Source organism: Cygnus olor, chromosome 1, assembly GCF_009769625.2.
Source record: "Cygnus olor isolate bCygOlo1 chromosome 1, bCygOlo1.pri.v2, whole genome shotgun sequence".
NCBI lineage: Eukaryota > Metazoa > Chordata > Aves > Anseriformes > Anatidae > Cygnus > Cygnus olor.
In genome coordinates this window covers 51872773-51899361 of record NC_049169.1, presented here as the reverse complement: position 1 = coordinate 51899361, position 26589 = coordinate 51872773, and the positions used below count along the sequence as shown (strand labels likewise).

At 33.2% G+C, this 26589-nt stretch overlaps 1 protein-coding gene across 3 annotated transcripts in view; it reads left to right on the top strand.

Moving 5' to 3' along the window:
- Window positions 1-26589, top strand: part of LRRIQ1 (leucine rich repeats and IQ motif containing 1) — a 109831-nt gene that overhangs the window by 2804 nt on the left and 80438 nt on the right. For 2 of the 3 annotated variants that reach the window (XM_040558298.1, XM_040558314.1), the window contains exons 4-14: window positions 417-511; window positions 1724-1829; window positions 2570-2799; window positions 4033-4107; window positions 4285-5493; window positions 6450-6602; window positions 8035-8185; window positions 13050-13243; window positions 13974-14101; window positions 20311-20384; window positions 20678-20771. In XM_040558298.1, coding sequence (XP_040414232.1) covers window positions 417-511; window positions 1724-1829; window positions 2570-2799; window positions 4033-4107; window positions 4285-5493; window positions 6450-6602; window positions 8035-8185; window positions 13050-13243; window positions 13974-14101; window positions 20311-20384; window positions 20678-20771 — 2509 coding nt within the window. The remainder of the gene's footprint in view (window positions 1-416; window positions 512-1723; window positions 1830-2569; window positions 2800-4032; window positions 4108-4284; window positions 5494-6449; window positions 6603-8034; window positions 8186-13049; window positions 13244-13973; window positions 14102-20310; window positions 20385-20677; window positions 20772-26589) is intronic. The other variant, XM_040558306.1, reaches the window with a different exon arrangement.

Genomic DNA, 26589 nt, shown 5'->3' with positions numbered 1-26589 from the left:
GGGGAATGTTTCTTTTCATACTTTTTGTAATAGGCAGTTATTCTTTTTCATTATTTTTGCATTTTTTTGTCAGTTTTTTACCTGTCTGTTATAAGTTCTCCTGTATTTTTCTACCCAGCATATGTCCCACTGTTTTATGCTGTGTATTTTTTTGCAGATACAGTTTGCACACACTAGGTTCGTACAGAATCATTGTGTGTGTTCCAGTTATATGTATCCGCTGCTTTTAATTTGTAAGAATGACTCCCATATATGTTTGATCAATATTTTGTGGTTTTGTTTTGTTTTAAAGAAAAAATATGCTTTATTTTTTTGTAGTGCAAAGAAATATAGTAGCTAAGCAGTGTAGAGCAGAACTGGGTATTGCTACGCGATTTCTCTCTGTGTACTAGATTATATATTTCTTTCTTCTTTAGGTAACAATTATGAAGTAGTTCCTCGCCGTGCTTCAGATCACTTGTCAGAATTGGTTTCTGAATATAACGAAGATCTCGAAAAAAATAAAAAAAGGGTATTCTCTGTTCAATAATATTTATAGGGAACAAAGTTCTGTTCCGTAATTTAGATAATTTAAGCTCGTATAGTTGGCTTCCTAAAGAGACAACCATGTGGTATTGAGTTTGTGTATGTTATTCTTCAGAATTGGGACTCTATTGTAATACACCATATCTATAAGATTTAAAATTTGGAATAAATTTTCTTTATTAGTGCTTGAGATGTTGAGCACAAAAATCAACAAAATTAAAGCAAACAACAACAAAAAAACCTAAATAATCCTTTGTTATTGATTCCCAGAATATTATCTTAGTAGTATTAGAACAGTTTTAAACTTCTCTAACCTTATTATTTTTATGATGACTGGAGGATGCGTTACTGTTAATCTTGTACCTAATATATCTCGTTATTTTATAGGAAATGTTAAAATAATAAAGCTCGTAACTTTCAAGGACAAATCAAGAGTTATGAACCTCAGTTCTTTTATATTTTAATGGGATTAAAGTGAATACCTTGCTGAAGTTTGTAGAGAAACACAAATGTGTGTTTAATCACTTTTAATTTGTCGCCTGTTTTCATAATGCGAGCACTTTTTGCAAACATGAATTTTTATTCTCAGAGGACCATTGTTTAAAACAGCAAAATTACTGTTTCTTTTTTTTTTAATTACTGTGACTTCAGCTGTATTACAAATATTAATGTATATCCCGAGCATGTGATGAACAGATGGTAAATAAGCAGAAATAGATTACTTCTTGCCAATAAAAAAAAAAAAGAAAAAAAGAAATACAGCAAACCTTGTTTCAAATATACTACTTAAAAATTTAGGAAGTAACTAGTTCTTTGGCTACGACTAGAACAGCATTGATGCATAAGTGTAGTGCTTACTTGCATAGAAAGTAAAACAAAAAACCCCAAATGCAAAACACATATTTTTCCAGTTCAAAATGCAAAATACATTAAAAAAATAATAATATTTATATATAAATAATCCTTCACAAAATACTGTGATTTTGGGGAATTGCTCCAATATTTCTTACTCTGGAAAACATTTTTTGACTGATGTGCTTGCATTATTCAGTTTCCAAGGATGCTATTAATCAGTAAGTTTCATATTATTATACTTGTCATATGATGGAAAGATTATTCTTGTTATGGAGGATTTTTATAATGTTCTGCTTTTAAATTTCATTGCTTGTTTCTTAATGACAATATTAAACCGTATTAGGTACTATTTGAAATTGAAAATGAAGATTTGCAGATTGCTACAACACCTAGGTATAGCAGTCAGTCCACCAATGAAGAAGTGGTCACTGATGACCATTTTGTTGCAGGTAAGCAAATGCATTATTTGTTTGTGTTGATCTTTAGCATCATATCACTATTTTCTGCTTTTCTGTTTTCATGAGTGTCATAATATTATTTCTAAAGATTTGCATGTTACAATATGCAATAGACTTCAGGGATTGGATGTACATGAGAAATGTTTGTGCTTTTATCTAATTTAAGGATCACAATGCAATCTTTCTTTTCAATGTCTTGATAGAAATTTGTTTCAAAAAATACTACCCCAAAATGATTGAAATAATTATAATTATAAAAAAAAAAAATACAAGTGGTAGCCGGATTGGAGGCACTAAGCACGTTGTGCTTTGGCTGCAACTTGTTTTATTTTTTATAGTCACATTGTAATGTTTCCCTTCACCATGGCCTTTGTATATTTTGGGGTAGAGTGGATCAATTATAAAAAAAAAAAAACAAAACACTTCTGATAGCCACAGAAGGCATTTATCCTGAAGCCAATGTGTAATCCTGATATATGCATTGGTAGAATAGGCATAATTGTGGCAGAATCAAAGGTTGCAATCGTAAGTGTACATCATGATTATAAAAGACATCACTAATAGAAAAGACTTGTAGTTCCGATTTCCATGGGGATATATATTGCTGGCTATATCAGCACAAGATCATTTTTGTTGTATTTTCTTGTTAATGCATAAGTACCATTTATTCTCCTCCAATGCTTATTATTAAATTAAATAAAATGTTTGCTTGGTTGATTACAAATTTGTAGCTGATGTTGAACTGAGCATAAGCCTTACTTATCCTGAAATAGAAGAAAAATGTAGACAAGAATTTAAGCAGTGGGAGAAAAGACAAACTGAGCTTGAAGATGAGAAGGGGAAAAAGTGGAAAGCTGAGAGGGAAGCCCAGGAAAAAGAGAATGAAGAAGAACATGCCAGAAGGGTGCAGCGTCTGGAGGAATTTGAGGCTGAAAGGATGGAGTTAGAGCTTCTGCACAAGGTAGTTAATGATACTTAAGCCAATATGTTGTTGCCACCTAGATCAATTGAATTGAAGATTTAATGCAAAAAAGAGAGTATTATCACAAACTCTATGACCATCCTAAACTATCTGCTTGTGATACCAAAGGAAAGCATAAGACATAAGTACCATCTTCTGTTGGGATTCCTTTTTTTTTTTTTTTTTTCTTTGATAAACAGTGAATTGATTTACTATGTTAAATGGTAAATTATTCTTTAGGCTTTGCCTGTACTGAATTTTTACTATATGATACCAGCGAAAGTACTGGAAATGTTGTGCTAAATTACTCACAAACAAACAGTGGTCACAGTGCCTTATTGGAAAATACTTTTGACCTCTCACCCCAATTTCACGTTTAGATGAAAAATCTAAATATTAGATTGAAGTAATTTGAATGAAATTCAGTTTAGCTCAGGTTGTTCTTCATCTGGGTAGAAGTTACTATATTCCCTTTTCTTGTCTATGTCTGGAAGGCTGAGTCAGGCTTCATCTACTGAGTTCCATCAAAACAGAATATGACTCCCATTTTGACTTGTTTATCCCTTTGGTCGGTTTAGGTCAGCTGCCCTGGTGATGTCCCCTCCCCACTTCTTGCCCACCTCCAGCCTACTGGCTTTGGTGGTGTGGGGGGGGAGGGGTTAGGGGAGTCTTGATGCTGTGCCAGCACTGCTCAGCAATAGACAAAACATTGGTGTGATATCAGGGCAGAGCACAGCACTGTATGGGCCACTGCAGGGAAAGTTAACTCCATGCCAGCCAGACCCACTACATTCACTGAACAAAATTCCTGTTTGAAAGATTGTAGGATTATCAGTAACATACCATCACAGAGTGATTTTTCGTGCTACTTTCAGAACTTCTGTTTCTGTTCTGTTGCTGTAATGTACCTGGTCTTTGAATGTTGGTTTCGTTAGCATGGTTTTCATTTTCAGTAATTTTCAGGGCAAAATTTGAAGTAGTACAGTACAGAGGAAGGTGGCAGTTGTTTGGGCCAAATACCAAGATGCTAACTCTCTGATGTTATGCATCTTTCAGTACATGACCAAGTCTGCTATTATCGATCTGAGTGTCAGGTTTATTTTGATACTCACACACCTGAGTTTCTCATATGAATTCAGACATTCACCGAAGTGGATGATTGTAAAGTCAAGTTATGGGATTTGAAGAGAGGATGTTTTGTACAATAGGCTTTATACAGTATTTATTGTACAGAAACAACAAACTGTGATGGAAGATGAGTTACAGAAGGAAAAGAAAGCTTGGAGAGACAAAATGATGCAACATGAGGTAAGGTTGTACAATGAGATTTTGTCAAATACTGTGAAGCTACTGTCATATTTGAGAATGAATGTTATTCTGTAACAGTCAATACACCAGATACTGTTTATTAATAGTAAAACTATGCTAATACGTGTCTTATTTTAAAAGTGTTTGAAGTCTTTCCCAGTTGTTGTTTTGTCATAGGAATTGATCATGAAGCTACAGTTGCAAATGGAAGAGGAGAAAAAGGCCTCTGAAGAGCAGAAGGAAAAAGAAAGAAAAAGCCTGGCAGAACAAAGGAATACAGCGGCTGTGAAAATCCAGGCTAGATTCAGAACACTTTTAGTCCGTAAAAAATATGTTCCTATCTTAAAAGAATGGAAAGATAAAATACAAAAGGCAAAGAAAGCACAAGAAGAAAATGAGAGAGAAATTAAGGTAAAAGAGGAAAAAATGAAAAGGCGAATGGAAGAAAGGAGTCAAAAAAAAGAAGAGGAAAAAAGGAGGCAAGGAGAACTAGAAAGAGAGAAATATTTGGAACAAGTAAGGAGGCGTGAGGAATATGAGAAAAAGAAAGCAAGCCTGAGACTTGAAAGAGAAAAACAGCTGCAAATAAGAAGAGAAGAACAGAGAAGATCAAGAGAAAAAATAGCAAAAGCTATGATGACTGAAACTGGAGAAGACAACAAAGAAAGCATAAAAGAGGAACAGACAGAAAATAGGAAAGTAATAATAGAAGAGAAAAAGGAACTAAAAAAGCAAATAGAGGAACAAAAAGTGAAACAGACTGAATTGATGGATGAAACAAATAATTGGATGATTCCTACAGAAGGAAAATTGACACCAACAAATATGCTAAGCTCTGAGAAGAAGGAAGACTCTTCTCAAGTAAATAATGAAAACATATATATGAATTCAGTAATATGCATAGAAGAAAATTACTCACAAACTAGAGAACTTAATAAAGCTTCAGGTGTGAATACTTCGAAGCATGAATCTGTTGATTTTGGAGCTACTGACGTGGTAGAAAATACAGCCAATGATATACGCAGCAGTCCATCAAATATCCAGTCAAATACTGGTAATAGAGAAGTCAAAGATAAATTTTATCAGTCTGGAACAACAAAGAAATCTGTGTTTCTAGTGGAAGATCTTAATAAGGAAGTCAGGGAGAACTGGGACACAATTCAAGAGGCCACTGATCATTCCAATAAACTAATTCTGCCTGATGATATTGAAAAAAAGAGAATAAACTGGATGAACACGTGTAAATCATGGTCTAAAATATATGAGGAAAACAAAAGAAAGAAGTCAAATATTAAAAAACGACCAAGGAAAACTTCAGTTAGCAAGATGCCTCCATTAAGTATACAAAAGATAATGCATAGTGGCCCTTGGAGTACTCTGCAGCAGGTAACTATACAGATTTAGAATGAAATGGGAAGCTAAACTTTCACTACATTTTTAGTATTTTTTAGTTTTAGTATTTTTAGTTTTTGTGTGTTGTTGTTTGGTTGGTTTGGTTTGTTTGTTTTTTTTTTTTACAGCAGAATGCTGTTTTGGAAGAGGAGAAAATTATTGTTGGGTAGGATATAGATCTCAGTGGGAGTTGTTCCTCTGCACGAATGCAAGATAAGGGCAATGAGAATGATGTTTGAATTCCTGTGAGCATTGTGGAGCAGACTGGTGTGTCTTCAGATGACTGATAGCATCTTAAGACTGTAAAAGGCGGGAGCTTCCAGCTCCTATCTTCAGCTAAATTAAAATGGTTTTGCCGTTGTATAAGGCTCTGTATTTCATCTCTTGCTCATTTATCCTCTTCAGAGTTTTGAGAAGACTAGTCTCTTCCAGAAGCAAGACATTGCTGATCAGCTTACAGATGGTGTTTTGCTATAAAGAACACCTGTTGGTTCCCAGCACTGAGTATCCCTGTATGCTTGCTCTGTGCTCTCCTCTTCATATCCAGTCTGAGATGACATACCGGACTACAAACTCTTTCTGACTGAACTATTTTCATTTGTTCTTGTGCACTCACTCTTTATTTATGATAGCGTGATAAGAAGCAATTCATATTATTAATTGTTTTTCTTAGTTTTAATCTTCCATCCATTCAAATTCAATATCATTAGTAGAACATCAGTTTTATTTGTCTTAGTGTGGATGTTAAAATCAAACATTGTTTTTATAATATCTTTTCCTGTTTAACAGATCAGACCCATCTGTATGAAAGGGTTAACATATTTGTTGCTTGCATTTTCTAAAATGCTAGTAAAAAGTAGTTTTTGTCTCTCTTTTTAAAGATGTGACATTGTATAATGATATGTTCCATATAGCAACAATTAATCTTATTTATCATCAAATACATGTAGGTCACAGAACTAACACTTGAGGATTTGCCAGCTTGTAGCCTCTCAACGTTGTCTGAGTGTTCAAATATTCAAGTTTTAACTCTGAGACGCTGTGGGCTAGTTGCACTGGATGGACTAGGTAGCTGCAAAGACCTGAAGTATATCAACGTGGAGGTACCAGTCATATTTGATTCTTTATCATAACTGGAGTGAAAACTGTTGATTTTGCTGCTCAGGTGGTTATGTAATTACATCCAAATGAATGTAGAATCATAGAAACATACAATCATCTACATTGTAAAAGACCTTCAGAATCACCAAGTCCAAGCATCAGCCTGACCTTTTCTACCTGGAAAAGGTCAAAGTCTGTGGTTTGCTCCTGTTGCAGCATGTAGCCTTTAGTGCTTTAAAAGCATAGGAATATCAACAATGTACTCCCAAAAGTGAACAGTTACAGCAGCAGATTTGCGTTGTATATAGCAGTATGCTTACTAAAACAACATCCCACAGAAGAGTCAAAGTATACTAAGAAAAGTGCATGATAGTATCAGCCTAGAATTAGTATGGCTTGGTGATATATCTTCATTATCTCAGTCTGTCTGATTAATGAATGGGTAGGTGCTGTTCACCATAGCACAGTTTAGGGATGAGTACGTAGGAGAGAGTCCTTTGCAATACACACCATGGATATTAGTGAAAATCACATACGTGCTCAAGGAATGAAATGACATACTACTAAAGGCATAATCTCTGGGTACTTTTTACTGTACATTGTCTAACAAGGCATTGTAAATTTAACTTTTAATGACTAAAGAAAACACTTTGCTGTATGACATATCTTGGCTCTGGAACTTTATGATTTATATGAAACAACTCTTTTTACATTTTTTTTCTTGTCTTTTAACAACACCAGTTCATAGGAAAGTTTATTATTATTAACTTACTTATTTGTTATTTATGTCTTGAATGTTTCTACTTGCCCAGCAACTGCTGTTCTTTCCACTGTGTTTTTGTTTATTTATCTATTTATTTAAATAATATAATTCTGAGAAGAGAGCTGATAATAAATGTACTTAAAAGGAGTGTTGTCTGTTGATTGATTAGAGCTGGGCAACAGGGTAGGTTGAAATACTTGTGTCCTTTTCCCAATTTGCTTATCTATTCAGAATGTAAATTTTGAGATCTCTTAATTTGGGGTACCTCAAAACATAAAAGAAAAATACTAATATGAGAACATAATACGCATGTCTAAACTTCCAGTCTTTCTAAGATTGGTATTTATAAGCAAAAAAAATCTAGATAAAATATTGCCTCTTCCAAAACTGTTTGTTTGTTTGTTTTTAATGTTATACTTTAAATAATAAACAGAATTACCTCACTGGGCATTTTCAGAGCCAGAATGCAGTGCAAAATATATCTTTGTTCAATCCCAGTAGAACACAAAAGAAACACATTATTTTTTTAATGGAAAAAATAGAAATGTTCTTACTCCTAGCTACAAGTTTGGGATAAAAATAAGCACTGGTGATAATCTACCATATTTTTACACTTAATTCTGTTGCTTCACGTCAGATGCTATTAATATTCTTATTTTCCTTTGTTTCAGGAAAACAGCATTGAGATGATTGACTGTGAAAATCTAGAAAATCTCTGTATTCTGATTCTGAATAAGAACCGTATTTCATCAGTTTGTGGCTTAGATGGCTGCATAAATCTCCAAAATCTTGAACTTTCCTACAATAGAATCACTCGAATTGGTAAGAAAATTAATGAAAAATTATTCCATTATTATATATTATATTGTGTTGTATATTATATATATGTTATATATATATATGTATATTGTATATTATTCCATTATTATATAGCAGAATATTTGTGCTGTTTATATTCAGGATTGTGCTTCCTTTGGATTCAGGGCCAGCCAGCTGCTAAGCCCAAGGAGAATGAGGAAATGGATTAGAACACTCCTGCATTTTAAATCACACTCAAATTCACATTTACTTGTAGTATGGCTTAAGCTACTACCATGTATTCCACCCCCCAGATCCAATAAGTATGGTCAAAAAATTTTTGAAAAAATATGAGAAATTAATGGTCAAAAGCTGAGAAAAGAATGAGTTTAGCATACAGTCATGCAAATCATGTAGGCATAGCAAGTATGCCAACACTTGCTATATTTACAGATGCAATTAGTTATATTTTTTAGGTCAACAGATGGCAGGCAACAGGTGTACCATTTATCTGCAGTCAACTAGGTAGAATTCACGTAACTGCAGACACCTCAACAGATGCATCAGTACATAAAAACTTTGGAGTAGGAGTTACCTGTTGGTCATACAGGAATTTTTCATGTAGTGAACAGCTATTTACCACTCTGCCTGTTTTATTCCCTCTCTGCCTGTGAAGTGCCTATAGGGTAGATATTGTGGGTCAGCTTCTGGCAAGCCAAAAATACTGTATGGTGAGCCTTGTGTTATGTAGATTCTGTATAAATGTAATGAGGATCCAGAGCCTTTTCAACTGACAAAAGGTGAGGAAATTGCAGTGCAGTGAGAATAACTGAGATCCTCGCTGTACCTCAGTGGAGAAGCTAGTTTTGTTGTTGTTTGAGAATCATATACAGAGGGAAGACCATTAGGGGTCCCTCAAAAGCAACATTAACAGTTGGGAAAAGCTAGTAGTAAATTACCAGATCATTACTTGAAAGGGAGCTCTCAAGAAAGAAAGGAGCAAATTTTCTCCAGGGAGATAGTGCAGCAAATAGAAAGGAACTATATTTAGCAGCCTCCCTATGGCTGTAGGGACTTGGGTTTTAGTACATGATATACTGTAAATTTGTAAAAGCCAACAAAATACAGATCACTATATCACTTGAGGATTATAATCTTAACAGAAGTAAATCTTCAGAGATTCATTAATTGAAATAAAATTGTATTTTCTTATGATGAAGAAAAAATTGCATGTGATGAAACAGTTCTGTATGAATTGCAAAATGTTTTGGGAAGACTAAAAAGGTGAATTTCTAGTTGTATTTTTGGTTTGTGCTGAGTTTGAAGATATTATTTGGAAAGAAGTCTGAGCTGGAAGTGGAAAGGAGATAAAGAGACTGTAATTTTTGATTTTTTTTTTTTTTTTTTTGTCCTGATTTAGACTGTTAATTCTCTTTAAAGTATGTGTAGTAGAGAGCTACCTGGACAGTAGGAAAACAACATAAAACAGTTTTTAAGCTGATGAGTGAAACACATTCACATGAAATATTTTTATAAAGTGTTTTCCATTGTGTTAAAAACCCACAAAAATTGAAACAGTGTGAAGATGAATAGTGCAATTCTGTGATAAATGGCAATGGTATAGGAAAGAGAAATAGGAAATTTGGGGAAGAAAAAGCCAACCCGTACAAACAGTCTGGAAATTTAGCAGGTTTGATATTGATATTTTGAATATTTTTTGCTAATCTGTGAAAATTTGAAACGTTAATGTTTATGAAGAATTTATATTACCTGTGAATAAGGGTGCTGGAATATCAATGCTTGCTACAAAAGCATATCAATATCCCAAAAGGGAGAGATGAAACAAAGTGAATATAAATACTAGCTTTGTATCCTTGTGGCCAGTAATGCTGGGTAAGATTCTTTCAGATGTACCACGCTTGATAGAAATGTTGGCAAGATTACTGTAAGAATTATTTGTAGTAATAATAATTAGTAATTAGTAGTATTGGTGGATGAATTTAGGACTGTGGCATCTGTGTGGAATGTAGTATCTTTCTATGGAAATCCTGTAAAAATACTTTTGTACTTTCAATTTTGTGCAATGTGGTGCTATGTGAACTAAGTTTCTAATGAATTTGAGTGGCTAAATAAATGTTCACAAAAATCAGCTTGGAATCTGCCTTTCACAGTTGCAACAGTGTGCAGTGTTTCCTGTTCATTCAGCTTTCACAAAGGGCTTGTTTTGTTTTCTTGTTTTTTTGTGTGTGTGTGATTTTGTTTTCCCTAAAAAAAAAAAAAAAAAAGACATATTTGTAATACTTGTCATTTATTAACTTATTGTTGGAAACATCAGGCACATTCTGATTTCCTTTTTTTCTTTTTTCTTTTTTTTTGTCCTCATTTAAAATATAGTAGGGGGAAAAATGGGAGTTGCCAGAAAACCCTTAACATAACAGTAAAAGTATGAGAAATATGTCTGTTATGCTTTTCCACCTAAGGTTGCATGCTCACAAACTAAGTAATTGTGTCAGCAATATACTTAGTTTCAGTGCATTTGTATTTGGAAGATGGATGCTTTATATAAAAAATTTCTTACACAAAAACTAGCATGTTGACTTTAATTATAGAATACGCTTTCTTAGGATGTCTGTTGTAGTATGTTGGCTAAAATCCTGGTAGTGCTAAGAATAGCAATGAGTAACTATGGATACTCTTAAATGCCACATTGGAATTATTATTTTTAAGAAAGCACATCTTTGTCGCACCTAGAAGTTACTTCAGAACTGCATTGATAGCTGATAGACAGGAGCTGTGCAGAGCAATTTGTTAAGAGTTACCTAAAGGTTCTCTACAAATCTTTCTGAAACCATATGCTTTTTTAACAGAACAAATTTTCCCATTTACCACTATAGATGTTGTTGGTTGTATCACGTAAAACAGACAATATCTACTGGAAACGTGCAGAAGACTTTCAGGCTTATTTTTAATTTTGCACGTGTACACAAGAAACATTAAACTACCGTGTATTATATTATCCTCTCTCTTGTATTTTTTCTCTTGGAATGTATTTGATAGTTCCAGAGTAGATTGTGATCCCACTGTATATAGCCTTGGCATGTCTGTTTAGAGTTACTTCTAGTCTAATTAAACAAGATAGAAGGAGATGTAAAAAAGGTGCTTAGTACAGTACGCAGAATATGAAATTTCCAGATTCTCTATTAACTCTTTGACTCGTCTTACTCTGTGTGTAGTTTGTCCTCTGTCCCACTCCATGGTAATTCAGTGCTTTTAAAGTTACCAGTACTCCTGTGCTGATAACTTAATAGTGGAAATGTAAAGACTGCTCTTGTGAGGAAGTTTTGGAAGCTGTTAATACTGTCTGAAAGGAAATTGTTTTGAGACCACTAGATGGTGCTAGTTCCCTTTTTTTTTTTCCAGGGAAAAAAAAAAAAAAGTGGGAGAGAAAATACAGAACAGGATCTTGCAATCAGGATAGTATGTCGTATGTTTGAAATTCTTTCAGAATAATTAAAGACTTGTATATTTATTTCCTGAAGCACCGTTTTGAAGTTAGAATATATAACATTTCGTTTAGATATAGAATGTTATCTCTTTAATATCCAATGCTTTTTCAGGTGAATATGTTATTTCAACAATGTGCCATGGGCAGGGATGCCACCTACTAGATCAGGTTGCTCAGGGCTTCATCCAACTTGGTCTTGAACACCTCCAGGTATGGGGCATCCACAGATTCTCTGGGCAACCTGTTCCAGTGCCTCACCACTCTGAGTAAAGAATTTCCTCAGTGGCAATGTGGTCTTTAGTTTTATAATCTAGTTGTTTCTCAGAGGATAATCACAAAGACATTCAAAAGTTTGCCCAACTTGCTTATGGGAACTTGAGAAGCTTTTGGTGGCATTAAGATGAGATTAAGTATTACATAAAACAATCCTATGAAGAATACCTGAAAGAAGTGTAAAATCAGAAACTCCTTTTTTTTTTTATGTGTTTTTTAAGGCATACCCCCTCAAAGAAGTTTTACTACAGAGATATAGGAAAAAACTGCTTTGGCCTGTAGCAAGTCAGACACATCGGTACTCCAGAAAGGCAGCTATCAAAGAACATCTAGCATATAGTAAGACCATGGAATGAGTGTGATTTTACCACTGTAAGAGAACGATTTGTGAAAAACTCTGAAATAAATATGGGCAAAAGGACGTTTTCCTTTGCATCTTTTTGTAGGAGAGATCACACATTCTTGCTCTCTAGCTGGTAAGAGTAAGTCTGTTGTTAGCGTAATGGCTGTAGAAGTGTAGGTTTATACTTGAAGGTACTTCATAAAAGTTCTTTATTCATTTCTTCTTAAAAAAAAAAATTACTTTGTAATATAATTCCTTAAACAGGAGGCATTTACATTAATAATGCTGGTCTGCCCTAGCTATTAATACAACTTATTCTCACCTTGCTCATAGCTTTCTAAAAACATTTTAAAAATAAATAATTAAAATTAACTTTTAAAGAAATACTGTTTCCATTTCTGGGGGTGATCTTAAGAGAGCTGTCAGTGTTTCATAGAGCTGATGGATTCAGAATAGGTTATAAAGTCCTCAAGCACAGTAAGCGTAGTTTATAATTTAAAGAATGTTCTGTTCCAACAGAAGTTCTAAAGGGGTTGTGAACTATTATTATTGCTTAGTTAATAGGATCAGAAATTTATCACCTGTACACACTGCGTATTTGATAGTGTCAAAATAGAGTGTTTTTTAAAGTATAGGACTAATATTGTTACTATATATGATATGAATATGTTGAAACTTTAGAATTTTCTTGGTACTCGAAAACCAGACTTTTTTTTATTATTATTATTTCAGAATGGCTTAACTCAGCTAAAACCTTTAATTTTCAGGTGGTTTGGAGTCACTGAAAAACCTTCAGCAATTAAATGTGGATCATAATCAATTAATTAGCACAAAAGGTCTTTGTGAAGCACCTACTCTCATACACCTAGACTGCTCTTTTAATCATCTCACACAAATTGAAGGCATTGAGAGTTGTGGACTACTTCAAATTCTGAAGTTACAAGGCAATAACCTACAGGAGGTAAAAGCTTTGAATTAAGTGGATGTTTTATTGTACATACATTTTTGTTAACAGTAGTGTTATTCAGAATGTTCATCATGTGCTCTGTTTGCCTGGGGTGGTTTTTTTGTTTGTTTTGTTTTTTTGTTGTTTTGTTTTGTTCTCCTTTTAGAGAGAGACTTTTCAAAGGTAAAAATGGCTAGCAGTGGTAAAGTTTTTTCTTGCTCCTAAGTCCTCAAAAAATTGTCCCTTCAATTATTATATTTCCCTCCTTGGTTTATGTGTTGTTCTCTGTTTAAAATGTCATGAAGTACTATTGTCATTACAGATAAGTAGTAATTTAGGTTGATTTCACGAATGCTGATTCTCCAGAAGTTGAAATTTTTGCTGCAACGTATATAATAGAAAAGTAGTTTACTAAATGGACAATTAATAATCTTTACTGCCAATGATTCTTTTATGCATCTGGGAGCCGAAAACTATTTTCAGTAATCAGCACACATAAAATAGTAAGATTGTGGCTCTTGACTCCCCACTTTTTTTTTTTTAATTTATATTGACTATTCAGACTACGTAGAGAACATTGAAAAATATTTAACGCCTAATATACATAATAAGAAACTGATACATATATCCAAAATGTGTTTTTTACTTCTATTTAATAATGATTGATGAAAAGCATATGGTAAGCATTCCATTGTTGTTTCTCTAATTTACATTAATTTTAAATAACCTTTTCTTCTCTATTTAGCTTCCAAAGCTGGAAAATCATGTTCTGCTAAGAGAACTATATTTGGATGACAATAGCATTTCTGCTATGAAAATACTTTCTTTGTATTGGTTGCCTCTGTTGCAGATTGTTTCACTGTCTCAAAATAGGTAAACAAGAAATATTTTCCCTTTATGAAGTTGATACAGAGGAATTTTCTAACACTTATCTAAAAAGTGTAATTTCCAGTATGCTTAAAATATCACTATCTTTTCCATACTTTGAAAGTATGTGGTTGACAAGTAATGGCATTGGCCACCTTCAGCTAAGAAAATTTGAAACAGCAATAACTACGAAAAGTAATTTTTTCTATTAGATGTTATATGAAAATAATTTTTGAGCATTGCAGCATTATTAAAACCATGGTGTTTCTTTAGCAACTGTTTCTAGAGTTTGTCTGTCAAACTTCGTATTTCTCATCTAGTTTATTCAAAACAGACTTTGAAGGCTATTTTAAGTATAACTGCTAGAGCTAAATAGTACAAGTTTGAATGTTCATTAGGCTGGTTTTTATTTCATATACATGATATATTAATGCCCCCCAAACCAAATTTTAGTACTGCATATCTGCTTTCATTCTTCACTGTTACGGTTCGGTTTGAAGATACAGAATAATAAAGCGGGGTCAAGACAAGCAGTATAAAACTAGATCATGTGTTGAGGTACTACATAATCAGGTTTCTTTTCCATTTTATAAAATATTCTGTACATCTGCAGAATTAGAATGATGGTATTTTCAGGAGTCAAAATTCTGATTTTTATTTTTCCTCCTGACCCCTTCCTACACTTATATTGAGCTAACAAAAAAAATTAAAAAGGAACAATTCTAGTTTACTTTGTGTTGGTAGTGAAATGAATTTTGCGTGTAAATTACTATTTTTTTTCCAATATTGTGATGTGTTTACTCTGAATGGGATTTCTCACCTAAACACATAGAATATACCATTGCACACGATACACTCTGAATATACACTCTGAACTAATCATTCAGCACTCGAGTTAATGAAGAGGAGTTGTTTTAGCATGTGATTCATCTACCATTTCTAGACATTTGCTTTGAGACAAATCATACCCTACAAGTGACTGTTCATCTTCATTGACTGTTGACAGAGTCTGGACGATTAGCTCACGTAGTTGGTGTGTCTACATTTGAACAGAAGAATCCCATCCTTGGTGACAGTAGTTCAGCAGAGTAAGCTGTATCTGTGAGCCTGTGGGAGAATAGATTTATAAGTCTGAGTCCTTTTATAAGGAATGCCCTTTATGGAAAATTAATACTATTTAAGAAAATGCAACCTATATTTTTTATAACTTTTTATAAACAGATTGTTTTCAATCATCTCTAATGAAGTAGAATGCATATAAGTTCACACACGTAAATATAACACCTAGTTATTTATATTTACAGAATCTAGTCCTTAAGTTTTAAAAAGTTTTAAATTTTTTAAGTTCCTCTGGAGTTTGGATAAGCTTCATGCCTGCAACTAGCAAGGTCATTATCTGTTAAGTGTAAAATTCCAAATCACACGTATTGATTTCATTCATGTTCTTTGCTTCGTTTTTTTTTCTTGTTTGGTTGGTTTTTTATGTGTGTGTATTTGTTTGTTTTTCCTGACCTGTTCAGGTTTTTATGGCATGGGCAGTAATGTGGCTCTATCTTCTTGTAGTTTTCTCCTTTTTTTTTTTTTTTCTTCCCACATTAAGTTGTGACTATGTTGTGTATAATGACATGTTTACAGTACTGCTGGAACACCCGATGTGCCCGCTAGTGAGACAGCAAACCTAAGAGCCCAGTTTCAGCCACAGCTTGAATGCAGCCTCAAGATCTAGGTTGTGCTGGGCTGGCCGTGTAGATGTACCACTTGCCCATGACATCATCTTAGGTTTTTTATTCTCCATTCCAATGCTTACTTTGTTTGTCCAGTGCCTTCATTGAGATGCTGAATGTCTTCTGATGGACTAGGAGAAAGCAAGTATTTATGCACGAGCAAACTGGATGTGATACAAATAACAACAACAAAAAAATCCCTTTCTTTCCTTTATGTATCTATACCTTATCTCAAATCTTTGGGACAAACAGGACAAGATAGCCTTAAATTCACTTTAAAGGCCTCCAGATTCCTGGGATTTCAGTAGCCTGCTCTGTTGCACTCACTCTTATAAGCACTTACACACTTATAAGCAGCTCCATATGTGTGTGCATGAGTAACTTGATGTTCCATATAGCAACAGTGAATGTAATGGTGTAAACTGTTGAAAGAAAAACTGTTTTTTTACTTTTATCCTATAGCTAGTGCAATTTTATGGGTTTGGGGTGGGTTTTTTTGTTCTTTTGTTTGTTTTTTTTAAAGTGTACACTGAGTGCCATTTCCTTTTTACTGGTTGCAGGAAGCCCATATAGTGATAATACTGTGAATCTGTGTTTTTTCTAAAAATGTAGTACTGTAAAAAAAAAAAATTCTTATGCTAATTTACAATATTTTTTATTTCTGAGATGTTATTTTATCTCTCTCATAAACCCCAAAATTGCTAAAGATAAAACTCCAAATTAATTGTTTTAAACCTACAATATAGCAACAAGGAATTATGGCATGTAGTGATGAACTACATATTCATTGAATATAAAAATGGCAGCAGTATTACCACCTCCGCTTTTATTGTGTTTTACTGTGGTTTTCATGTACGAAGCACATAGCAGGTCAGTGTACAAGGTGAATACCCTCTTGACTTGATTACTGCAGAATTGGGACTGTGAAGATCTGTGCTCTCTTTTGGAGCAGCTGGAGAACACAAACAATAAGTTAGTTTAAAAAAGGATTTTTTTTTTTTTTGATATGGTAGATAAAGGTTTAGGTGTAGGAGAGAAAAATCTTTCCACTGGAACTAAAATTATTACATATTTAATATGCAGTAAGAATTCATGTGAGATTTATATTTACATGTAATCACAATTATGTAGCTTACTTGTTAATTTCTTCTTCATATAAAAGTTTTACAGTGAGACACCAAATCAGTCTACTGTTCAAGTAGTCCTTACACTTTTTGTGCAACTTGAGAATAGACAAATTTATCCCTCTTAATTTCTGTTCTAATATTCCAAAGTTTTTCTTTATTATTATTGTTATGTTTTGTAACCTAAGTGTGGTAGATAAGAATTTAATATTAAAAAAAAAAAATACCATCAGCTGCAAAAATTCTTTTTCTGGGAAACTGGTTTGACCAGGATCAAATTCTTTGTGAACTTCTTGCTCTTGTTTTTGCAACTAAATACATGCCATTTTTAATAGGCTTATTATAGAAATGCTAAAAAGCAGCTGAATTCTGAATGCTTGATGCATATTGTTCTCACTACTTAAATATACATGGTATGTGTGTTTTTAACTTAATTTCTTGTTGTCACTGCAAGCCATTCTGTTTTCAGAATTTGACAGATTTTCCAGAGTTGTCACAATACATGTGTCATTGGATGTTGAATTCAGTCAGTCATGAATAAACTATCCTGTATTTATATTGTATGTATACTGTATTTATACTGTCATCATCCCCACACACCCCTTATTGGTCTAGATTTGTTTGTCATTTTCAGTAATTCTTTGCTGGTCTTGTGTTTATTTCGAAGAATGTAGCACCATGGACAATACTGATGAAGCATACTGCCTAACAGAGTATTCAGGAAACAAGTGACTTTTAGATTTCCTGTATTATGTTTGATTCTGACTTACAAATATGGCAAATATTGTAAATTAAAATGTTATTATTTTTTTAAAGTATGAAAGAGAAATAAACATTACTTAAAGATCTAGATTAACATAAATTTGTTTTTAATTGTCTTTCCCTCCTTATTGCTCATTAACATCAGTGATAACTTTCTGGGGAAAAGCTGATGCACAGCAAGATTTGGACCATCCTGAGGAGTTAATGCTATTTGTGTTTTAAAAAGCAATCTTTATTTTCTCTGGTGCATACTTACAACTATTCTACGCTCTTAAATCTTGTTTTCTGACATATAGTTTCTGTGGCTATCTGTGTCCTGTCCTGCTACAACCTTAAATGGGAGCAGAAAGAGGAAGCTATAGCTTGCTTTTTTGCAAATATCTTTTACTTTTGTGTCTTCTTTGTAATTTATATCTCTCTTATGCCCTGGGCTAATGTGACAAGGTCAAGTAGTATTAAGTTTTCAGTAATGTCCTTTGTCTTTCTGGTTTGAATTTTCTTAAGAAAAAAATTAACAAAGAATGTCAGTAAAAGGAAAGCTATAGAATGACGGGGAAACATTTTAACTCTCATAATGCCAACGGCAGGCAAGGATAGTCCAGTAGTCAAATAGAATTTCTAATTCACTGCAGTGTATACAGACAAAAATCCCCAGAACCAACTCACTTTAAAAATAAAATAAAAAATCCATTATGACTTGTAGAAAAAAAGGCTTTGTAAAAGTAGTATGCAAGTCCCTCATACTTGTTATGACATTTATTTTCCTGATATTCCTGAATACGTTAATCTTTAATATGTTACGGATTTTAGTCTTTTAGTCAGTGTGTTTGCCACTGTTATCTATAAAGGTATTTGTTACAAATATTAAAAATATTTATGTGCTATTGACTGATCATAAGAACCTAAAATGCTGATACTTCTTGTGGTGTGCACAAGAGTATTTATGATGCTTAATGGTTTTTAGAGTTAATGCTTCTTCATATTTATTTGATACTTTGGAAAACTGGCAGGGAGGTAATTGAACTAAATAGCATTAGAACAAGGACAACTTTAAAATATGGAGTGAGAAGGAAATTGAAGTATAGTGGCACATACTCAATTGGCTTTATATCCGTTTCTCTGAATTTACTATTAAAATGTTTGTTTGTTTTTAGTTGTTTTTTGTTTGTTTGTTTTCCCTCTTATATGCCAATTTCCAACAAGAATAAAGAATCCACAACCAATACTTGGTCCAGAATTTGTTAACCAGAATTAAATCCAACTTTGTCTTTCAGTTGTAATGTTTTCCAGCCTGTGCTGGAGAACAGATTTCAACAACAGAATAGCATTTTTGGCTCTGGCCAATTGTAAATTTGTGAAGTGAGTAGGTTTTGGATTTTCAATGGTTATATTTGTGACCATTTGAACTCTGATTTATAGCTTTTAAAGGTAATAAATATTACCCTCAGAAAATACTGCTTTTCATGAAAATTAACAGTTACAAAGTGAACACATGCATTGCCATCTGTGATGCCATTCTCCCATTATGCTTAGGCCTTGTCCTTACAGGAATGAAATAAGTTACCTAAAAGTAAGTTTTTCAGCAGATATAGTTTATTTAGTATATGCTTATACATAAACATTCTAGTTTTAGTTGAACACAATTTCAACATCTTGATTTTATTTTTTTCCTCCCCCATTTATATTTAACATAAATCAAAAGAAACTTTTTAATCTGAAAGGTAATATTTGGAAACAGCTGACTGAATAGTTTAACATTCACTGGTAGTTACACCAATGCAAGTTTGTAACTAAACAAACTTTTAATAACACTGGGTAATAATGTTTTTAATAGTTATGATAATACACATCTCACAGTCCAAATCATTTGTACAGATGAATGTCAGCTGTTTCCTCACATCTACACTTCAATACTACAAATAGGAATTTTGTAGTGGCTTTAGCACTGCTTTGCTGCTTTATTCCACAAGAAAAACTCTCAAAGGCAAGAAGTGCAATTTTGTAGCTGTCTGTATAACTGGCACTTCTGTGACACTGTCTTACAGAAGTACTCAGAGGAAGTGCTAAAAATCTTTTACAGGACAGTGCAGCTTTGAATGGTTAAGAAATACAACTTTGGCAACAATTATGTTGGTTTTAGGGTCTAGGAAGTGGAGAGTGCTGAGTGGAGAGGAGAAACAAGCTGACAAGAAGTATGGGAAATGAAGAAAAAGGAAAGGGGAAAAGCAGATTTTATTTTTTTCTCCAAAATCAGGGCCTTCTGTTTTATTCTAGTCAAGTTGACTAAAGAAAAAGCCAATTGAACTTGTAAATTGTACAAGACTTTGGATCCTCAGAACTAAATTTAAGAAAAATAGAATGAAATATTTACCAATTGAATGAAAACAGTAACACATACAAGCAAAAAGTAACTTTCTGAGAAGACTAAGAAATGCTTTGAAGTTAAAGGAGGAATTTCGGTAATTAATACTAGCACCTTGGATAGCTAAATGAGTATTTTCTTATGTAAATAAGTAAGTTGATATAACTGTAAAAGATTCTGGTGCCTGTTTATGAGCTGCTGTTTTTCTTTAGTTAAAAATAAACTTTTCTGTTTTGTTCTTAGTCTAACTGAGCTTGTGCCTTTAAATTCATTTGTGTCTTTGGAAAAGCTGGACATCAAAAATAACTGCTTGTCAGGTGAGTTGTATAGAAAACATAAATCAAATGCCCATCCAAACTAGAAGTTCTTAATTAAATTATAAATTATTTGAATTTGGATTGTTCCAAATATATTTATAAAATTCAAATATTTATGAGACATACAGAAAACATAAATATTGGATGTTATACATATTGATAATAACTGTACTGTACAGGTAATAGATTTGTTTATAATTCTTCATGGTTTTGGTACTATTTGTGATTTTAAGTAAAATAATATGGTTCTACATTCAAATTGGTATTTAATTTTGTTTTCTATTACAATGCAGACCTTAAAAGTGTCATTGCATGGTTAAGTGGCTGCAATAACCTAAGGGAGTTGTCGCTCAGTGGAAATCCTCTCCTCCAAGAAAGGAATTGCAAGTAAGAAAATAAATGGATTTGCTAAATAAAAATAAATAAATTATATATAAAAAAAAGCCAGTTAGAAAGTATGTTTTTGTTTTGTTTTGTCAAAATAGCCTAAACTTATAGTTCACTAAATAAATTTTCAGATCACTCTTCACCTTGTTGTATGAACTACGAAAATAGTTCTAGTATAATTTTTCCAGGCCTCTGACAATAGTGACAATGCACAATGTAGGTAGTTATATAGGTGCACTAACATTTTTTTTTTTAATATAAATACAATTTTAATTGAAAGGATTAATAATTTTTCATGTGAAAAAAATATTAGGGCTATTTTATCCTCTTAGAGATTTTTATTTGAGCTGTACTTCTGTGAATGAGGGAAAAACTATCGGTTGTAAATTTCCATCTTTTCTTCTGTCTCCTTAATAACAGAAAGTCATATGTAAATATGTGGCCATAAGAATGGTTAGAGACCCAGTATGGCATGCCGTCTTGGAGAAATATACATTATTTTAAGTATGAACCATTCTAAACTAGTAATTAATTTCAAAATGATGCTGATCTTTAGTTAGTTTCTCTGTGAATAGTGACCAGAGATTCTTCCGGAACTGTGGAAAAATACACCACCCAACTGTGAGACTGATAATGTTAGGTCCCATTTCTGTAGTAGAAATGAACATAGTGCCAGTAGCAAAGGAGTTAAGACTGTACCTTCAGTTGCAAACTGTTGTTATTCCCTTCAAACTGTTTGCCATCATCTACTTGCTTTCCTTCTCGTGTTTTCAAATACCTTTTAGGACAAGAAAATTTCTGCACCGTGTTTAATGTTGTGTATTGTTTAAAGGGCTCCCTTTGCCCTTTCTTGATCCCTCTCTTCCCTTCTTAGCATACAAATGCTTAAAGAGCAGTCTGAGCACAATTAAGGTTATCCAGTTGCATACAGTGAGTGCTCTGAGAGAGCAAAAGAGATGGATAAAAAGGAAGATAGATAAAAATGTTGCTTTCTGCAGCTAAAGGAAGAAAAATCATTCAGTTTGATACTTGGCCTATAGAGATTTGTTGATCTAAAGTGCATAGCTTCATGATAAGCTCCACCATCATCCACTGGATTTTTTGCAGCATGAGCAAAAGGGAGAGAAATCTGTTCTGCTGTCTGAGCAGTTGCCTGCCATATTCTAGAACCAGTAGAGAAATGAGAAAGTCTATAGCCTATTTGGTCACAAGGTAAGATAAGATATAAGTTGACCACAGCTAGTTCTATTCACTAAAAGGGTCCATCTCTTAGCATTAGAGGGTTTGTTGTTTGGTGGTGGTGGTGGGTTTTTTGTTGTTTTTTTTTTGTTTGTTTGTTTGTTTGTTTGTTGTTTTGTTTTTTTTTTGCATCAGGCATCAAATGTTAGCCACAGTCATTATTTTGATTTTACTTCATGATAGGTAACAAAGAAATGAAATTCAAATGGTAAACTTGGATCTAGTTCAAATGAGAAAAGGTAGGTATTTGTTCACTGTCTGGGAGAAACTGGAGAAGAATCACAAAATAGTCCAGGTTGTTGGGATAGCTACATTTGTTTGATATTAATTTGAGGGAATACATAAGTCACTACATTATACATAAATTTACATTTCTTCTACAAAGTATGTACCAGCCTAATAATATTTTTTAATTATTATTTAAAAATAAACTCTATGTAAGCAATAAATGAACATTTCCATTTATTTTGATGATATATATAAAGGATACCCTTTTTCCTTTACTGTATGCAGGGTCAAATTTACTCCATTCCATTGTGTGCAAGGACTTGGTTGAAAATTGAGCTGCTCCAGGTCTAATGGTTTCAAAACTATTTCACCACAATTCTTCCTTCTTTCCCTAATTCCATTTTCAGAGCTTAAATGCAAAACACACTGTCATTTAAATTAAAAATGAGTCCTCATGGCAATCAAGTGCAAAAGCACAACAAGAAACTTCTATCATGAATCCTCCAGTCCTTTTATATTCAAAGACTTGTAATGAAAGAAAACAGGTTAGATTTATAAAAACAAAACAAAACAAAAAACTACTTTTGCAGTCACCATTTTTACAGATTTAAGAGTATAGATTAATATTAACATATGGAGATATAGTTTTATTCCTTCCCATTCTTTTAATGACAAGAAATAACTTGAAAAAAAAATCTTTGAAGTGTCCAGCGAATGAACAACTGATTTTTTTACTCTGATGAAATATGTCCCTGTGTCTTCAGATTCTTGGTTTTGGTCAGATGCAGGTTCATCCTGGAGAAGAGAAGGCTCTGGGGTGACCTTATAGCAGTTTTCCAGCACCTGAGAGGAGCCTACAAGAAAGCAGGAGAGGAACTATTTGTCATGGAGTGTAGTAACAGGACAAGGATTAGTGGTTTTAAACTAAAAAGTGGTAGATTTCAATTAGATATTAGGAAGAAATTCTTTAACATGAAGATGGTGAGACACTGGAACAGGTTGCCCAGAGATGGTGTGGATGCTCCATCCCTGGAAGTGTTCAAGTGTTCGATGGGTGCTTTGAGCAACCTGGTCTAGTGGGAGGTGTCCCTGCCCACGGCAGGGGGGTTTGAATTAGACGATCTTTAAGGTTCCAACCCAAACCATTCTATGATTCTATGATTATCCATGCCAAGCAAATCTATTTTTTGGAAGCTTTGTAACCAGTAGAGTTCGGCACTTATAAATAAATGAAAATGAACAGTGAAAGTATATAAAAAAGAAATGAGATATGGACAAACACAACCACAAACTGGAAGAAAATTATATGAAAAGAACAAATGTAATTGAATTCTGTGATCTTTTTTTTTTTCCTGAGAATTCTTGTTTGTAGTTTTTGTTTAAACAAAAACCTTGATGTTTGGCCAAGCATTTGGAGCTTCGGTATGAAGTGGTTTGTTCCAAAACTCTGTGCTTTTTCGCTGCTATCCTAAAGTATTTTTTCATATGACAATTTCTTTAGACAAATTTAGAAATTTTAGAAATAAATGCCTTCTCTGGGGTGCTAATTTGTAACTTCTTTGTCCATTGACTTATCCAGAATATCATTGTTTTCAGCATGAATTCTATTTGTCCTCTTTATTGACAAGTTTATCACCTTTGGTGACTTTAACTTTCTGAATGAGCTTTTGTCTCACCTTTATTATCATATTTTATATTTCATTAAAACATTTGTGCAGATGTGACCATCCATTCATCCTTTTTCACCTTCTCTTACATCTGCACTATTTTAAATCTTTATTTTTCTCTTTCTGATTACTTATATACTTACACTGCTTACTTGCCCTTCTCAGAAACACCAGTTCCTGACTGTCCATCACATAGCTTCTTAGAACGTTTCTCTTCCTCTTTGCTGTTGTTTTATTATTTACTTCCTTTCACCATTTCATAAATCCTCTGCTTAACAGACTTGCTGATGTGGTAGGTTCACACTGCACATAGAGGAAGGATGGTGCATTCATGTCTTTAATTAGGAATAGTCTATATAAAGTATAAAGGAATCCTTGACTTAGCAACTTTTAAGGAAGAGTTTTTGGAAGAAAAATTTGGGATGAATGGTTGATTTTTTTTCAGTAGTCAGTGTAATCTCTTTTCCTGTTCTGAGAATTCCTTATCTTTACACCGAAAGTTAATTGCTTTTATGTTATTGAAGGAGATGCAGATGTAAAAATAATGCTGTTCTTTGCCCTCTAGTGATCTATAATACATATCTGAAATGTAATTGAAGAACTGATCTTAGAGACTATTATATGTGTTTATATAAAAACTGGATGGGGTAGAAAGAAAACTTGACATGTGTAATAAGATACGGTCATTACAATCCTTCAATGAGTAGCTGTGATAGGATTGTATTTGTAAGCCTTATTAAGAAAATTATACATGGATAGGTTGTTGGTATGCTATGGTTGTTTTTTTTTGTTGTTGTTGTTTTGTTTGTTTGTTTTGTTTTGTTTGCATTTTTTAGAAGTCTTCTGGATTCTTGCTAATTATATTGTTTGAAACCATATACGTAGACCAATCTATGAATATTTAGTTTTCTAGGAGAACTGTTCAGCAAAAGTACAGTACCTGTTTTGTTTGAATGTAAAGTTTATCTATCTTCTCTAGAATTAATGTTTCCTAGTCCACAGGCATTGGAGAGCAGTAAGAAAAGTTGGAAATGCAATTTCAGATTTTTAGGTGATAATCCAGAAATCATATATTGAAGTGGTAGAATGTCTGTCTGATAGTGAACTGTTACTGTGGTTCCATTAAATGCACAAAGTTTTTAATCAATAAGAATGTAAATCATTACCAATTGTTTCAGCTAAAGAAATCAAATATCAGTATAGGAAAGTACTAACAGTAAAATGTTTAAAGATATGAAATAGAACACAACTTTTTATTTCAGATGTAATTAAAACAGGTGACTGAGATTTTGATTAAAAATATGCTTTTTTTATGAGCATTTGAAATATATTTCAGACCATTTCTATCAAAAGTGCTATCAAAGTTTGTACGTCATACAATTATTATTATTATTATTTACCAATGTGTGATTAGATCCTTTTCTTAAATTCTCAGATCTGAACAATTTCTTTTCAAACTACAGAAATATGTCCCTAGTAGTTTTAGGTATGTCTGATAAGTACCACATTCATAGTTCCATGTCATTGTGTATAGTAGTATATAAGGATCACTTTTACAAACAATTACTTTACTGTTCATTTCTGCAACATTTTTTTTTTTAATCAAAATTGGTCCTTCTTTAATTTCAAGTCAGTTAAACGTGAGGTCTTGCATTGCAGTGTTACACAATAATGTGTTTAATTTGATACTTTAGATTACCTGAGTAGAACAGCAGTTTTTAGGGTACTTGTTTGATAGCTGTACAAATAAATTCCTCTGTTTTCTCTTTTTTCCTTTCAATGAACAGATTTACTTGGATTCCCGTTGTTCATGCACATAATTTTATGAATAAAGTTCAGTGACTGTGACAATATCTTAAATTCCCGTTTGAGTTGTTTTAATTCCTCCTATTTTGTACAACTAACTGGTACTTCACTTGTAACCTTAAGGGGAAAAGCTTTCTGAATTTCTATTTAACTATATGTACTGACACTTTAACTTGCTTGACCCAATACCACTTTTATGATTAGACAAGAGATTCATTTGTCTAAAGGATTTGAAGTACGGGATACGATAAAATATGGATTTGCTGAATACAGCATTGACCGTAACTTCAGGCAGTATGTTCCAGTGAACTTTACATAACCCCTTGATACCAACAAAGGAATTAGTTGTAAAATTTCCCAATCGGTTTTGTACTTTCATGTCCAGCCAGCGATAACACCAACAAAAGTGAAGTAGTAAGAAATTGCTTTTAAAAAATTAAACCCTGGGATCAGTCTGAGCACTCCTAGGGGAATGTGTTTCAATGCTGTAATGATTAATAGAGCCTCTTAAGTGACAGAATATTCACCAGGAAGTTTTCACTAAATGAAATATTGACTTAGCCCTTCACCAGGAGAAACCCAGCTGGAAAAACTAGTGTTGAGATCCCATAGCTCTAAGACACAATACTTCCAGCATCCATCAACTTTGATATGGCGCTTTTTTAATGTATCACTATTCAACATTAGCTTTGGTAATTCCTCCCTGTGTGTTTAGGGACTGTCCATCTAAACCCATCATTTCATTTGAAATGCATTTTAGGCAGTGTTGTTCTTACGTTAATGGGCAACAGAAAAGGAGAGTGTTCTGTTTGCAAAAAACTAAATTTCTATTCTATTGATCCACATTTTGGAATATTCAAATTCAGTAATAAAAACTT